This window comes from Gymnoscopelus braueri (genome assembly GCF_963280865.1).
Source record: "Gymnoscopelus braueri genome assembly, chromosome: 12".
Lineage (NCBI taxonomy): Eukaryota > Metazoa > Chordata > Actinopteri > Myctophiformes > Myctophidae > Gymnoscopelus > Gymnoscopelus braueri.
Window position 1 is genome coordinate 33,783,665 of NC_137614.1, and position 16,412 is coordinate 33,800,076.

The following is a 16,412-nucleotide window of genomic DNA, read 5'->3' on the forward strand; positions in this document are numbered from 1 at the left end:
CTTTAGGCTAATTAATACTTTGTTGAACAGTCATGTAGAACATCTAAAACATAGTTTCAACTAATTTCACATATAAACTGGCCTTTACCCCTTTCGCCACTGCAGGGAATAGAATCTTCATTTCTGATTACTTTGATTTTTGCAACACCTGCTTGAATATGAGTTCCCCTGGTCATTTTTGTTTTAGTGATCTCCTACCAATGTCTGTCTGTTTCTTTTTCTTTTTCCAGATGGCGTTCAGATTCTTTGAGTGGAAGACCATTCCAACATCACAACGTTCGATTTTTATTGCATATCCAATCTCCTCAAAACACCCACGATACTGACTCCAACCCCAAAAAAAACAACAACCTGCCAATGGCAAAAATTCTCTTTTCTCTCCTTGTCATTTAAAAGAGCACAATTGTCACTCACTCAGCTTAAGAAAAAGAGGAATCCAGTGGGTTTGAACATGGAACAGAGCATTCCTCCTGGGACCATCGTCTGGTATTGTAGTCAATTTAAAAAAATATATGAACACTCACTCCTCTCCCCTCAGCCCCACACCACCGCCATGAAAATGTGTCACACATCCTTAAGTACTCTGTTTTGAGCGAAGGTTATTTTACACGTCAGTGATCTAACTCGCAATAGATTTTTGGCCACATGTTTTATTTTTGTATTTTATTTTTCTTTATTTTTTCTCAGAGAAATAGATCAGTGAAGTCACATTTAAAAATGGGGATGGAAAGCTTTTGTTGTATATCTCGTAGACTTTACCACACATTTTTTTAAGATTCTGTTGGTAGATTAACAAATTAGACATTTGAAAAAGGCGAGTCATGTTTTTTTCCAAAATTCAGCTTTATCCACTGGAGACTAAAAAAGAGGAGAGAATTTTGAGCTTCACCAGGGAGTCCTTGAGCCACATTTGGGGGTCAGGCCCTTATGTACATTTAATCCCCCAAATCCTTTTACTCTTTCTGGGTTGTTTTTGTTTTGTTTTTTCCCCGTCTAGTCCACAAATCTTTGTTTGCACAAAAATTTTAACTTTGCATATATAGAGTAATGTTTAAAGAAAAAAGTTAACTAACCAAGCACATGCTGTTTATGATAACGAATGCTCGTTTTTAAAACGAAAAACAAGACATTTTAACCATTCTTTCACCTTTTTTTGTCTGCTGACAATTTAGAATAATCAAATGAAGATTAACCCATCAGGTCATAATTTCTTTAATTTTCTTTCATTTATTTCCTTTAATTTTTTTTAATTTCTTCTCTGTTGACCATGGTTGGGACCGTTGATGTGATGAATTCGTTTTTATTTCATTTTTTCCTTCTTTTTTTTTCTTCTTTTTTTTGGTTGGGTAGGGAGTACCTCCACTTTATGCCCCGGGTTTCATTCCGGAGGTTTCTGTTTTCAACAGAGGTGCCCATTCTGTGCTTGGAAATGCAGTTAACTACTCTGTGAATGACATGTTGTATAAATCAATGTTTGAAAATAATGATATTGAAAAAACCTTTTAAGTTAAAAACGGAAAAAAAGATTTTGGTTGTCTGCCATGGGTGGGTTAACTCTTAGAATCGCATGCTGTAGAATTGCTTAAAGGTGCATATGGAATTAAGTCCTTTGATGTTTTTCTTTAAGAAAATAACCTGTTGAATATATCATTACAATGGTATTTATATCGGGTTTTCCTTCTTTTTTCCCCCCCTCTTTTTCCTTTCTTGGGGCTACTCTGTGCATACATGATTCAATTGAAATGTCAAAGCTATGCACTTGAGAAGCAAACGCCGCTACATAAACGGTTACTTGGTCCATACTTGGGAGGGATTCCACAAATTAAGATGTAAATGAAATGTATACACGTACATACAAGCATACACGCATACATTTACACGAGCATACACAAACTCAAATGGAACAAACAAATTTTCATTCCTTCTGTAGCAAACAAATTCCACTTACGAAGAAAAAAAGCATTTTATAACGAACAGGTTTTTTTTCTGTCCTTTAATAAATAAAAAAAATGGAAAAAAAAAACTTGCAGCATCTGAATGGCAGGATTTTCTGTTGTTCCCTTCTCGTAAACAAGAGACGCTCTTTCTTTAGCAGTAGTGGCATTTTTTTCCATTCTGTTTTTTCTCTGCGACATTCTGTACAAAACAATGTGCTGTAATTGTGCGTTAGGCCTGGAGTTGGCAAAACAAATAAAAATAAAAAAACATAAAAAACATAATTAAATTCCCTTTTCCTTTTCTCTTTCTCCATAAAATAACTGTAGAGCTCTGCACCCCTACTCTTCCCTTTTCACCTTTTGTATTTAATTTTAAAGTCAGTCAGTGTACAACCGAAAGCTGGATGCAAGATAGAAACTATATTAAAATGTACTGTTATTTAAGATGTAATAAAAAGCAGTTTGAGATGACTTATTGTGTTGAGTGTCATTCCACTGGGTTTACCACTGAAGTTAGAATGTTGCAACACTGTTTGATTTCCTTGTAATTACGTTCAAGTCAAATAAACAATTTCTTATTCACTGTTAAATCAGAGTTTGTTTCTGTTCCGTCATTGGGTAGAAAGACAGGTTTGGACTTTGTCTTAGCATTGATATACATTGCACTTTTGTGCACTAGAAAGCACACGTTTTCAGTCACCCAGTAGGCACCATTGATGATCTATGGTGCATATTGTACGCAGAGCGAGTTGGGTTTGTTTGCCGTTCCTCAGTTTGTGTGGATAACGGCCACATTCCTACACACAGGTTCAGGCGGGGAGATCATCAAATGGTTGGGTTTGACAGACCTTTACGCAGCGTAAGGTGAGTCGAACCCAACTTTTTGATGATCTTGTAAATCACGCAAATGAGAAGTGAATTTAACCGGGCAGCCACCAATAAGCTGAGAAGAAACGTTCTGCCACTGGGACGCCAACAACTGTAAATGTAAACTATTGAATTTTGATAGCAAAGACCTGAAGCCGATTCTACAAATGTCTTCTAAATCCCAACAGTTTTCTGAAAAACGTATGTTTCTATATCAGTGGTGCTCAAACTTTTTCATGTCAAGGACCCCCAAAATTATGTATGTATGTATTTGGCCACCGACCCCATCTCAAAATGTTTTGTTCCAGGGACCCCCAGAAGCAAAGATCTGAGTTAAAAATGCACACATTTTCACGATTTTTCAAAAATAGCAGATCTACAAGCTCGTAGCGCTGCAATCGGTGCCGCGCTTTGAGCTTGTATATCTGCGATTTTTGAATAGCCAAAGTGTAAAATAATGCTTTTGAGCTCAAATCAAAAAATGACATAGATGTGTTCCAGGTTTCAATGGGTTCTAGCAGATGTGAAATGTATTTAATTAAAATTGAGCAACTACTATAACCTTAATAACCCTTATTTTTATCATCTGCTAAATATTGCCATTTCTGATCTGAAGAAAGTTGTTCATGCTTTTATTAGCACACACCCTGGCTACTGTAACACTTCTGACCTGATTACCAGACGTCTATACAGCCTCATCAAATTACAATTTAAATCCCCTCTCAAAGTCTTTTTACAAAGTTTATTTTAATACTTTATCCTTTTCATCGTCTTTGCCAAGTCATTATGTTCCTTGTGTGTGTGTGTCTACTTGGCCCAATGGCCTCGGACTCAGGTGACTGTGTGTTACTCTCTCACTACGCCTTGCTTGTTGCAGTCTTTAGAAACCTCAATAAGAACAACTATCTGCAATCGCAAGAGCAATGTTGGAATAACCAAGATATTGGCTGAAAAATAGACTTTCTTTACACGCCTAGAATAATGTTTCAGTATAGTTGCAGCTGGAGGGACAGGAATGAATTGACAAGATTAGTAGATCTCATATGCCAATTTGGGGCCAATTGGCTACTTACACTCCATAGCCTGGTCTGAGGTTATTCATGCAAATAAATAGCATTGTCATTGATTGATTTTAATATAAATATTCTGAAATTCTCACACACACACACACACACACACACACACACACACACACACACACACACATTCACACACACAATCATAACACTTTGAATACAACTGTGTGAATCATAAAAAATAAAAGAGATGTGGTTTCCAGCGTGATCTATTATGAGAGTGACGACACTAGCGTTGACTCTCATTGTAAGAACGGAATGCGGAAATTCTCGTTCTATGTCAATGAGGAAGTTCCAATGTTTGGAACTATAGCCCACAGCGGGCTATAGTTAAAACCAGTGGCATTAAAGTTATCTCGAGTCTCACCCCATCCCACACAATGAAAGCGCCTTGTACTCAACTGAACCTTCAACCTTCATTGAGCATAGAACTGAACAGGATGTATATCTTATTTATTTCAAGAAATTACAGTCTGCAATGACCATACAACTGTATGACTATAATGCATAATTACACAATATGTGTTCACTTATTATATGATGCAGTGGGTTCTGATAAGTTGGCAGGCCATTTCTGTGTTGCCGCTGGCCTGGTAGATAAGGGACAAGTTGAAGGCAATCTCCCTCTTCAGATCCACCTGGTCATGAGCGATACCCTCCAGTGTGGGCGCAGGTAGACTCAGGGCCTTCTGGTAGTAGTGTATAGCCAGGTGCACCAGGCCCATTTGATGCAGGGCTCTAGCCAGGTTGTACATACTCTCCTGGCATTCTCCACGTAACTCCACGTAACGCCACAGGAATGAGAAACCCTGCACTAGCAGTGGATGTCGTTTGGCAACAAACTTCTGTGAAGCCATGTGGAAGAAGGTTAGGCCCACAAACAGACTGTGGAGAGGGTTTTTGGGCTGCGTGCGGAAGGCCTGCACATACTGACCCAGAGCGTGCTTGAAGCTTCCAGACACCAGGGCATTGTGTCCACAGAGTACACACAAGGCGAGGTTGTCTGGGTTCTTCAACATCAGCCGCAGACAGAAGCGGTGATGACGCTGGTCTTGAGAATTCAACGTCACCTGGTTGAAAATGTTCCAGAGCTGAGGGCATTCGACCTTGTCCATCAGCATCAACCTGATGTAGTCATACGCCTTGCGGTAATTTTGGTCAAGGAAGGCTGCTGACAGGCCAAAGAACTCCAGCTCTTTCCTCTTGGCTTTGTTCTCGTAAAAAATTACAAACTCCATGGATGAGTCGACCAGCAGCTCAGCCTCTTTGTAGCGCTTCACCTCATTTAGTGTACACACACAGCACACCACCAACTGCCACCAATCCTCCTTGGACAGCACACTGGTCTTACCCATGATGTTCTGATAAGCGGCTTCCTGATCATCGACGTCTGGCGGCACAGTTTTGATCTTTACCAACTTCAGGTGATGTTCACCTGAATCGGACGTTAACCGCACACACACTCGGGCACGCTGCATGGCTACCTTCAGTAGCATGGGCAATATGATGAGCATGGTGTCTATGTGTTCCTGTACTTTGCCCAGAGTCTGCAGCAGAGTTGAGCGTTGAAGTAGCAGCTTCAGCTCTTGCTGAGTGGCTGAGGAGTCCTGGGCCAGTGTGTCAGGGTCATACATGGGTTCGAGAGCCTTCAGAGCATTGTCTGGTTGGCCCAGCTGCTGCTGCAGTGTAGACAGGCAGAGACGGGCTTCAAGGTGCTGGGGGGCCAACTGCACTACCTTGCTGTAGCTCTCTGCTGCTGTCTCAATATGACCTAACGCCTTAAAACACTCCGCGTGTCTAAGCCAGACCACAGCCAGGTTGTATTTGGGAAATGTGGCCAGGGCAGAGAGGAGCGGCAGGGCTGAGGTGTACTGGCCCTCCTCCAGAAAAGCTTCTGCTACGTCCAGATACAAATCTCCTACATCCTCTGGACTCTGCTCCATTAACTCTGTCAGCAGTGCTTCCAGGGGTTTGAATATGCGCTTGTGTATGAGACAGACCATAAGTTTGGCCCTGATGTCCACCGGCACAGAGTCTGGTATCTCCATCTTCTTTATTTCTCCAAGCTCTTCTTTTACCACTTCTGTCGTCGACTCCATAGCCTCCTTCTTCTCTCCTTCTTCCTTACTTATCAGCTCCATCTGCACTGACGTGTCTGCTTTACTTTCATCCCTCACCAACACTATACCACAGAACTGGACCAGAATCTGCATGGCTTTGCTGTGTTGGTGGCTGGCGATAAACAGCTCTGCAGCCATGTTGGTGAGCTCATCAGTGACGAGGTCAGGGTGCCTGTATAAAGCATCCTCCATCACGCCCAGGGCCGAGGGCAGGTCATTACGCTCATAGTACCTCTTAGCCAAGTCTTTGGATAGCTGGATGAAGTGCTGTCCGTCCTCCATTGGTAACAGAGACAGGATGCGACGGTAGCCGTCCATGCACTGCTTGTGCTCTCCAAGCTGCATGTAGAGGCTGGAGCGCTCCCACAGGAAGCGCACATTGGTGGGGTCGTATTTGACAGCCTTGGTGTAGCAGACGACAGCCTGCTGTGTGTTCCCTTGCTCCAGAGACGTCTCTGCCAGTTTTGCCCACTGCTCGCAGTCTGAGGGGTTGAGGTGAGCTGCAATCAGCCCAAACTGCAGCGCCTTGTCCATGTCCTCGTTGTCTTCATAGATCATGGCCAGGGTTGAAAAGGGCTCGTAGGCCAGAGGGGCCTGCCTGATAATCTCCATGCACATCAGGATGGCATTGTCCTTCTCTCCTCTGGCATAGCAGATATTGGCTTCCCCCATCAGGCCCCGCAGAGCCCGGGACAGCTTGCTACGATGACGACGGTCCATTTTTCTGTTCTTGCGGTTCACGTCCATTTCCAGGGCGAACACATCCCCGACACTTGCCTTCTCCATCGCCTCCTCCTCCATGTCCTCTTCCTCCTCATCCTTCACCTTCTTTCTCCTGCTTCTTCCACCTCGCCTCTTCCCCCCACATGCCACCTCCTTCACGTTATAGTCCTCGTCTTTTTCATCATCAAAGTAGCTCAGAGTGTCCGACTCGTCGTTGTCATCCTCTTCCTCCTCTGAAGACAGCTGCTGTGCTCTGTCTTCAAACATGGAGGTGAATGCCTGCTGGACCATAGGGTTGACTTCCTCTTCTACATTCCCCGTTTTCCTGAGGCTTTGGCCAGAGGTTGTGGGCTGAGCATTAGCCTCCTCCCCATCGTCATCTGAAGACAGTCTCGCTGATTCTCTCCTTTTGTCGAACTCCTCAAATGTGATTCTTCCCTCTAAGTAGTCTGTGAGTTCAGCACTGAACCCTGACATGATCCCACTGGTCCCTGCTTGTTATTAAAGCTGATCTTCAGTTGTGAGAGGTAGCATATAACTGTTACCAGTACACCTAATACATGTAGCGCCACGTGACATCAGTGTGCATAGATCTTGCTAGGCTATTGCTGGCTGAGGCATAAAGATATGAGAACACAAGAACAAATAGATGAGAAGAATGCATAATCATTTAACAGGACAAGCCCTCTTGTTTAAAAATGATGATGTCAGAGCCACCAGCCACATTGAAATACTAACAACTCCCCAAGCTGATTGGTTGAAACAGTTGCCCATATATGGAAACTCTCCCATGTTGGTGCATCAGTGATGTCATAGACTGAGATTATGTTTTTGTCTGTAGGTCTGTGTGTCAAGGGCTTCTCTAGCAAACAAGTGGACCTATCAGCGCCAATTTCTTGTACACATATAGGCCAAGGAAGAACCTGCACAGACTTCCACGTATTGTATATATATTTTGTATATATATTTTGAAGTATTTCACTTTTAATTGGAATCAATGGAAATGGAAATCAATGGAAATCAATGGTGGTCGAATCATGCTGAAATCTTTCCCAAATATGGAGTCATCATAGATATGTCATAGATGACTGACATCATAGACTGGCTATGGGATCAGATCCGATTTTGTCTGATCGGATCAGGTTACGTTACACTGTCTTAACGTATTGTGTTGCCTGAATGGAGTTACCCCTGGCCTGGCGTAGATATACACTGCCCTGAGCACATCTTTCTTGTTGGAATCTGTTCACTTTTCTGCCTCCTGGCAGTGGAGAGGGTCAGTGAACTTAACGTTTCTTGGCGTCCACATCACCAAAGACCTCTCCTGGGATGAGCACACAGCCACGTGGTGAAGAAGGCACAGCAACACCTCTTTCACCTCAGGCAGCTAAAGAAGTTTGGCATGGGGATCAAGATCCTAGTACAGTGGCACCACTGCGAGCATCCTGACTGTTTGCATCACTGCCTGGAAACGTTACTGCGGACATTGGGTTGTGCGGACAGCCCAGCACATCAGTGGGTGTGAGCTTCCCTCCATCCAGGAGGGAAGCCCGTAGGATTATTACTCATGTTTTTTTGCCTCAGCCAGCAATAGCCTAGGCCGGAGGCATTATGTTTCCAAGTTGTCATTATGAAAACATATACAATTAAAGAGACAGTAAAGAACAAAATCTTGAATCGAGTTATTGGAAAATCTCATTGACGTTGATATTTCAATGACAAGTTCATCCTTAATGGTCAAAACAATATCAGAAATGAATTATAAAATGTCAGAATTAGTTGAATTAGACTTATTGCACCTGTTTTTACTCCTAACAATGGCCAAGTTATGGCCAAGGTCTTCATGATCTTCCAAGGTCAAACTCACCCAAAATGAATTCCACACACCACAATTAGTCAAAACGGAGGTATTACATGTGTTTATACACACACAAAAAAGTTGGATTTTCATCATAGCCGATGACGGCCATATTTGATTTGGCCATTGCGCCATTCGTGCCGCTATGGCGGACAAGCACCTCTGTGATTTTTCATGTCTGGGACCCACTGACTCAGTTCAAGTGAGAAATTCCCCAAACACCAAATTACGAACGGGTCTAAAGGCCAGATACAGGACTTGGCAAAAAATGTCCAGTTGGACTCAAAGATAAACTGAAGGTGGTTGAAGGTCAAAGGTCAAGGTCACTGTGACATCATGTCTGTCCCAACCTTGTAAATGTGAAATGCCCCAAGGGAATTTCATGGCCAACAGTAAATACTGTATGAACAGACACAAGTTTGTGATTACCTGAAGTAAACACAGGAGGGCAGTAATGTAAAGTTCACTTAATAAAAATAAATCCTAGATAGGCTATATAACAATAGTTATAATATAATATCATAATATCAAATATGTCACATAGCCCATATGATGCACTGAAAATCACTATGTAAAATTACAACAAACAATAAGTAAAAGAAACACTATCAAATTAGGCTATCAACCAAAGCAGTAGTAGACACAGGTATGTCTGGTGAGGCAAGGTTAAGACAGGAGGCACAAAGCACTTATGCTTATATAGCCATAATCGTGAATTGTTGTCAACTCTGGACCAAAGCTAATTGTCAACCCAGAACCCAACCGAACAGAAAACACACTAAAAGTGGGCGCTAGAGGAAAAAAGTTACAGATGATTCCAGGACCACGGACAGTTCCTAAGTGCCTAACACGTTAATAGTTTTTGCCAGTGCATAATTATCAACTGAAATACAACAGTTTTTGTTACCTTTATTCAATTCACTCACTATTAGTAGAGCTGATTGTCGCCTGCCTGCCATTTTGGCACACACTGAAGGAAACCTCTATCTCTCTCAGAAGTTCAGAACTTCTGGGCCAGAATGGCTTCAAAACGTGCGCTAATTGTAGGCCTGTGTTAGCCTGTGTTTTTAACCTTCTATGAAATCATTTGGAAACATATATTCATAATATTAGTCAATAATGTATATTTAACATTTGTGAAACATATTCAAATGTTGGTGGTACTAGCCGATCTAGATGGGGGTCCAATCTGAGGGGCATTGCCCCTTCGCTTCTACTATATAAATGTCCCTGTCCACCGATTGGTCGACCCACTGAGGAGACAACTGGATGAGAATGGAGAAGGACAGACAAAGGACAGACAAAGTTTTCTTCGTTTTAGAGTAGGATAGGATGGATGAGGATGCCTACGGGGGAAAGCTCTGGTGGTCCAGAGTATTGAGTGAGAACTCAGCAGAGCTAGGGGGGGCTCCTTGGCAGATTGATGCCCCTGGTCTGGACTTTTTATTTTCTTAATTCATAAGCAAATTAAGCAATCATAGCCCTGAATCATGACTGTCATATCAGTTATGGATGAACTTCAACCTGGTGTTTGCACTTTCTCCATTTACGACCTGTACATCTGCATAAACGTTCAGATTCAAAATATAAAGTGCTTAGGGACTAGTTGAAATTTACAGAAGGGGGTCCCTGGAGGAAAATAGGGGAGGGTCATGCCTTTCTAATTTTAGTACAAGGGAGGGTGGTCAGCTAATTTGACTTTGAATCCAAGGGAGGGTCATGCAATTTTGAATTGATAAAAGTCCGTTTTTTATATACCTTTTTAGCAGAGCAGAACAGTGGTCAATGACCCTTCTCTATTTCAAATGATACAAAGGATTCAAATCCAGTAACACCTTGGACAAGACTTATGGGGCCATTTTCGAATTGCACAAGTACAAGCAAGCACATTTCCTAATGACTCAACCAGGTAAACCGGTACAGTTTCCCTTGAAATTCTAACTCCCATTTCTGTGGAAATTCTTGACATTCGACTTCCAAGTAACTGACAACATTGATGCGTCAGGCCGGCCCTAGGATATTCGTGGCCCTAACTTAAGCAAGATTTTTTTTGGTGCCCCCCCCCCCCAAAACACCCCCATTATAAAATCATTATGTCATTTTTTATTGCATACTAAAATAATAACGCTAGTTGTTGGATAGGAGATACATGACATAATTACAATATGAAAGTTTTTTTTTTTTTTTGTGGTTGTGGCCCTAAGCGACCGCTTATATTGCTTATAGCAGCAGCCGGTCCTTATTGAATTAATTCATGAATGGAGGAAATTAAGATACACTCATATAAAGCAAGGAAGGCCCAAGCTAAATAACAACAAATAATAATAATGATAATGATAATGATAATGATAATGATAATGATAATGATAATGATAATGATAATGATAATACTCTCACAGTAGAAAAACATGTAAGGTTATGCTCTTTTACGTTCGGTGCATAAAAAGTCGGCCGTGACAACAGCGCCCACTACTGTCCAATGAATGACTCGCACCAGATCGAAGCAGCTCGTCCGACATGACGTCAAGAGCTGCTGGTCTGTCTGCGTAACACCGAGATTGGCAACCTATCGAATTCCGTGACTCTGGAATTTGCAGTTATACAATTGCACCAGATTCGCCGTCGAGAGAGATGGTTGAAAAGATGCACCGTCCTCCCACCTTTATATATATAACAGTGTACAAAGTTGTAGAATTTACAAAAGTAAAACATGAATGGCGTGATGTAATTGCATGGGTCACCAATACTGGTGTACCATTAGGGAATCAGGAAACCATGGGCTGACTGTTTACAACAAGGAAAAGCTAGTGAAATAGAACTAGTTCATGGAGAAGGCTCTGGTGACATTGTCGTGCTCCTTGTAACGTTGTGGATAAAGAGGTCAGTGTTAAATACACATTTTGGACAGTGTCATCTATAGTAAGTACAGCCTGTTGGTTTACATGCTAGTTAACATTAGCAGCATAAGCTACATTAGCCATAATTTATCAGGACCCTGCACTGTAAAACCCTTGATTCAACTGAGTGTGCAAATGGAACCAAATGGACCCGTAAGGTTCTGCATCCGTTGCTGTCCTGTCCATTTTCACGATAATACTGTAACACAGTGGTTCTAGACCTTTTCAGGCCGCGACCCCGCAAAATAATCATAATTTGAACTGGGGGACCCCCCATAATAATCATAATTGAACTTGGGGACCCCCCATAATAATCATAATTGAACTTGGGGACCCCTCACCCCGAGAAGCACTTGGAATTGTAGGAGTTGAGGCATTACATTTAGTTTGACTCGGTACCACAGATACATATCGTGAAAATAGCAGATATACAAGCTCAGATCGTCTATTTTCTAAATGTATACCTCTTTCTTATATTATTTGACAATTTGGCCAATGTGTTAGCAGGTTTTATAGCATATAGCAGCATGTTGATTACTTTTGATGCAGTTATGGTCTCTTTCTTTTCTTTCTTTTTTTATTTATTAAAAAGGGCTAAAAAGTCCTTAAATTGTCACTTCACTGTCATCTGGGGACCCCCCATAAAATCATGTAGGGACCGACCTACAGGTTGAGAACCACTGCTGTAACTGATACTGTATTTCTTTTTACTGATATGGTATACAGCCACTGTATTGATACTGTATGTTAGTGTCTGTACATATAGGGCCAGGCCCCTGAGTTTATCAACGGGATATGAACACGAATTAGAAAATATAAAGCAGTTTGAGCAGGAAATATTGTTGGTGGCACATGGCTTCCCAGTTCCCACTGCTTTCAAGATATTTGAGATTACAGCGAGTAAATCACATTTGCCCTTTGGTCCTGTACAGTGTACAGTGTGTATTTGGTTTAAACATTGGCCTCCAGTTTCACAAATAGCCAATCCTCCTTATGTGCGTGTCCTCCTCAAAAGCTGCCCGGTGACTATGGACAGTGGAGAGGAGCTGGGTGTAGGGACTGTCCCTTCTTATTGCTGCGCCACCTGTGACGGTGGCAAAGTCCCCAACCATGGCCTTTCCCTCTGTACCAGGAAGACCAGGAGTCAGAGCACCTCCTCTGCCATAGAATACAGGTGAGTGTTGTTTTCAGAGGAATGGCATTTGTAACCTAATTGCTGGCTGGGGCTTAGGGGAAAAACACTCCTGTCATTGTGTTGGGAGCAAAAGGATGATGGAATAATATGTTCAGACTACAATAATATATTCATAGTCATCGTGCTTGGTGTGGACGACATTACAGTTGGAGTTTCCCCTCTTTTTTACAAATGGTCTTAGCCTATAGGAACGGTATGGATGTAAATACAGTTTTGACTGTAGGTGGGAAATGCAGTAACACTTACACCAATATGGAACATTGCTAGTGGATTTACGGCTTTCAGTGCACGTGGGAGAGGGGTCAGCCAAATCCACTTCAATCAACTTTTACTCAAGAATTAAGAGGTGCAGCAGTGTAGGAGAGTAAAAACAAAACAACCAAGCACAGATGTTTCAGCCAAAGCCTTCATCAGTGTGCAATATTACACACTGGTGAAGGCTTAGGCCAAAACATCTGTGCGTTGTCTTTACTCTCCTATGCGGCTGGCTGCCTGCGACTTGTAATTCCCTGGGGAAAGTAGATTTATGTGGATTTTGCTGACTTGAGGTTTTATTGGATTTCCCACAGGTTTTACTCTGGTGATTGAACCATTATATTCCTCTCCATGTTCTGTACTTGTTATACGCACCCAGCTTCTCAGAAGACTTGGTTGGGTGCAATGGTGACATTTTCCAACTCTTATTTTGGACAGCACTGAGTTGTCTCTTGTTATATGCCATTCAAGTACTGCTTCATTGTTATTATAACCTACAAGTAGCTTACCCGTTTTTTACAGACAGACAGACAGACAGAAAGACGTTAATTCATCCTGTGGGGAAACTCGGGTGTCTTGCTCCTTACACTAGATTCAGGTTCTTACTTATAGGTCTTACATAATCTCTCCTGTTCATATGCAAAAATGTTTCAATGTGAGGTATGTATTTCTTATTTCTCACTGGTGTTATATACTATAGTTGAGGAAGTTTCATGTTGTGTGAGAAATTTGTTTGAAACAGAATTGTTGCAACATGGTCCATCTTGCAGCATCTCAAATGATGTGAGGTGTTTGTGTATACAGTGTCGCATCAAGTGACTGACCACTGGGCATGTTGCAAAGGTATTCAGTGCACATCAGTATGTTTGTGTCGGTGTTGGGGATTGCTCAGGGTTCTTCCATGGAGAAGTGAAAAGTACAGGGAATCACTCTGTGCATTTTTTTGAACAACACTAAAAGCTATTTGTTTGTTTAGAGGAACAAACAAACATTGTTTCCCCTTTTGCTGACGAGGAAATGTTTACCACCGTAGAGTATGTTTCAGATGTTGAAATTAGTGAAGAATTGTGGTTAGAGCCACTAGTCAGTTGCAAAAAAAGAGGAGAAAAATATGTACACTTATTGGACAAAAAGAAAGAAAGAAAAAAAAACTGCTTTGTGCTGAGGCACTTATGGTCTGCAAGTTGAGCAAAGAGAGTAAAATTGTTTGTCGGATTCAATTATTTTAAATACTAATTGTTTAGGCTGTAATCAGTTGTCAAAGTACTATAACCAGTTGGCATTGTTTCCTCTATGCATTTGTATTTGTTGATCACCCACCATGAGAGAAGTACAAAAAAATAAAAATAATAATAATTTGGCTATGCTTCCCCTGAATCGTGACTCGTGAGACATTGGGCTGTATTGATATTTAATTTGAGAATTAAGTGCTTTTATTGCAATTTATCTAAGTGAGGACAGTTTAAGTGCTGTATCATGCAATACAACAAATAGTTGGACGTGATGGAAAAATGTTAATCAGAAACAAAATAACAATCATGACATTTAGTCGTAAAGCACTGAAATAATAGAAAAGGAGAGGTTACCAAGTACAGTAGGTTAACATCAGATGATAAACAGATGAACAATGTATGAATGAATGAATCCTAGAAATGTTTGTTAATCATAGAAAATCTGCAATGAGATGAGATATACTTTATTAATCCCGAAGGGAAATTGAGGCGTTACAGCAGCATCATTTGACAAAATAAACATCTACCAGACTGCAGCCCACAATAGAGGAGTCATCTGAGAACTTCTGGAGATGGCATGTTTCAGATTTAAAACTGAAGTCAGAAGTGTAGATGGTGACCAAGAAAGGTGACAACACGATTCCCTGGGGTACTCCAGTACTTCCTCTTAGCGCGTCAGACTGGCAGACTTGTAGCCGGACATAATGTGGCCTAAGGGTGAGATAGTTTGTGATCCAAGCCACCACGTTGTGGTCTTATCTGCACGGCTTTAAGCTTCTCAGCAAGCGGGGGGGGGTGCTCGATGGTATTGAACGAGGCACTGGAGAAGTCAAAGAACATGATCCTCATAGTGCTCCCCTTCTCCTCCATGTGTGAATAAAGTGGCAACATGGGTTGTGCTGGGATATGAGCTGGAGCGCTATGGGGAGGATTTACCTGGGGTCCATTGTTAAATCTGTTGAAAAACTGATTTCAACAGGTTTGACAATGGACCCCGAGGTTAGTATTACTAACACTGAATTAAAAAAGAAAGAAAGGTATTTGCATAACAATCCAATGTTACAGCTTTGTGTGCTGTACATAAGGGCAAGACCACTTTGCTAGAGGTTTGGGTTGTGTAGTTAACTTGCCATGATGTAACTACAAAGGTGGATAAGAAATACAAAATGATTACTCTATTGATTAGAAATTAATAATTCAAAATATGCTCCTCATTGACTTAAATTGTACGGTGAAACAGCTCTCAAAGTCACTCTTTTAGCACGTAAACGAACACAAACAAAGATGATTCAGACAATATAGAGCGTCACAAAACCCAGTACTGTTTGTTTTTTAAATAAAAATGTTAACATCCTGTTGATTTTACTATTTTTACTAGGAAGAAAACACGGACTGGATCCGTGGATCTGGATCCACATCTTCAAATTGTAAAATCAACAGGAAGTTGCCATTTTTATTTGAAAAATAAACAGTACTGGGTTTGGTGATGTTCTATATTGTCTGAATCAGCTTGGTTTGTGTTCGTTTATGTGCTAAAAGAGTGACTCTTAGAGCTGTTTCACCAATATAAGTCAATGAGGAGCATATTTTGAATGATCAATTTCTAATCAATGGAGCAATTATTTTTGATTTCTTGTCCACCTTTGGAGTTACATCATGGCAAGGTAACTATACAACCCAAACCTCTACCAAAGTAGTCTGGGAGACTTCGCCTCAGAGCCACTGCGTTCTGATTCAAATCAACAGCCAATGAAGAAAAGGGGGCGGGATCCACATGCAGTGGGTGTTGCATGTAAATAGGAGCGACGGGAAGCAATTTCTCCTTGAGAAATTGCGGCCGCCATTGTTGTGTACTGCTGTTTGCCTCTCGTCGGACTGTTCAGACGATTTGCACAGCTCTCAGACCGGTAAGAGGCGTGTCCGCTCAGATTCTGAGCGTAAGTTACATCCCGCCCACAAATTACCAGGGCTCTGGCCCAGAAGTTTCCTCGCCCCTCCCGTTTGTATGCTAGAGCTGGCGAAAACTTCTGGGAACTCAGATTACTACCAAAGTGGTCTTGCCCTTTTAAAGAGAGAATTGTTTGAAGAAACAGAATCTGCAAACTTGCTACAGACTTGCTTAACAAGCCAAGGTTGCACATCTGCTTGTAAGGTTTCACAAGATCATTGTGATGTAAATTCAAGCTAAGCCGAGTTTTCGAAGTAATTACGCAAATCTTGAGCTAATTTCATGCCTCTTAAAGGGATATTTC

General features: G+C 41.5%; 3 protein-coding genes across 3 annotated transcripts in view; 2 read left to right on the top strand and 1 right to left on the bottom strand.

Moving 5' to 3' along the window:
• LOC308097757 (guanine nucleotide-binding protein G(I)/G(S)/G(T) subunit beta-1-like) overlaps nt 1–2,408 on the top strand; it is a 40,025-nt gene extending 37,617 nt beyond the window's left edge. Inside the window, exon 11 of the mRNA XM_080445771.1 lies at nt 231–2,408. The gene's annotated coding sequence lies outside the window, so the exon portion shown is untranslated. The remainder of the gene's footprint in view (nt 1–230) is intronic.
• A 2,005-nt stretch (nt 2,409–4,413) lies between these two features.
• Nucleotides 4,414–7,200, bottom strand: LOC308096956 (general transcription factor 3C polypeptide 3-like; the record flags this gene model as incomplete). The annotated part of the gene is made up of 1 exon (XM_080444485.1): nt 4,414–7,200. One exon carries the CDS (start codon nt 7,198–7,200, stop codon nt 4,414–4,416), a length of 2,787 nt encoding a protein of 928 aa, XP_080300611.1.
• A 4,029-nt stretch (nt 7,201–11,229) lies between these two features.
• Nucleotides 11,230–16,412, top strand: part of LOC308096979 (NAD kinase-like) — a 28,667-nt gene continuing 23,484 nt past the window's right edge. Inside the window, exons 1-2 of the mRNA XM_080444510.1 lie at nt 11,230–11,461; nt 12,494–12,652. Of these exons, the coding sequence (XP_080300636.1) occupies nt 12,507–12,652 (146 nt within the window). The 5' untranslated portion in view covers nt 11,230–11,461; nt 12,494–12,506. The remainder of the gene's footprint in view (nt 11,462–12,493; nt 12,653–16,412) is intronic.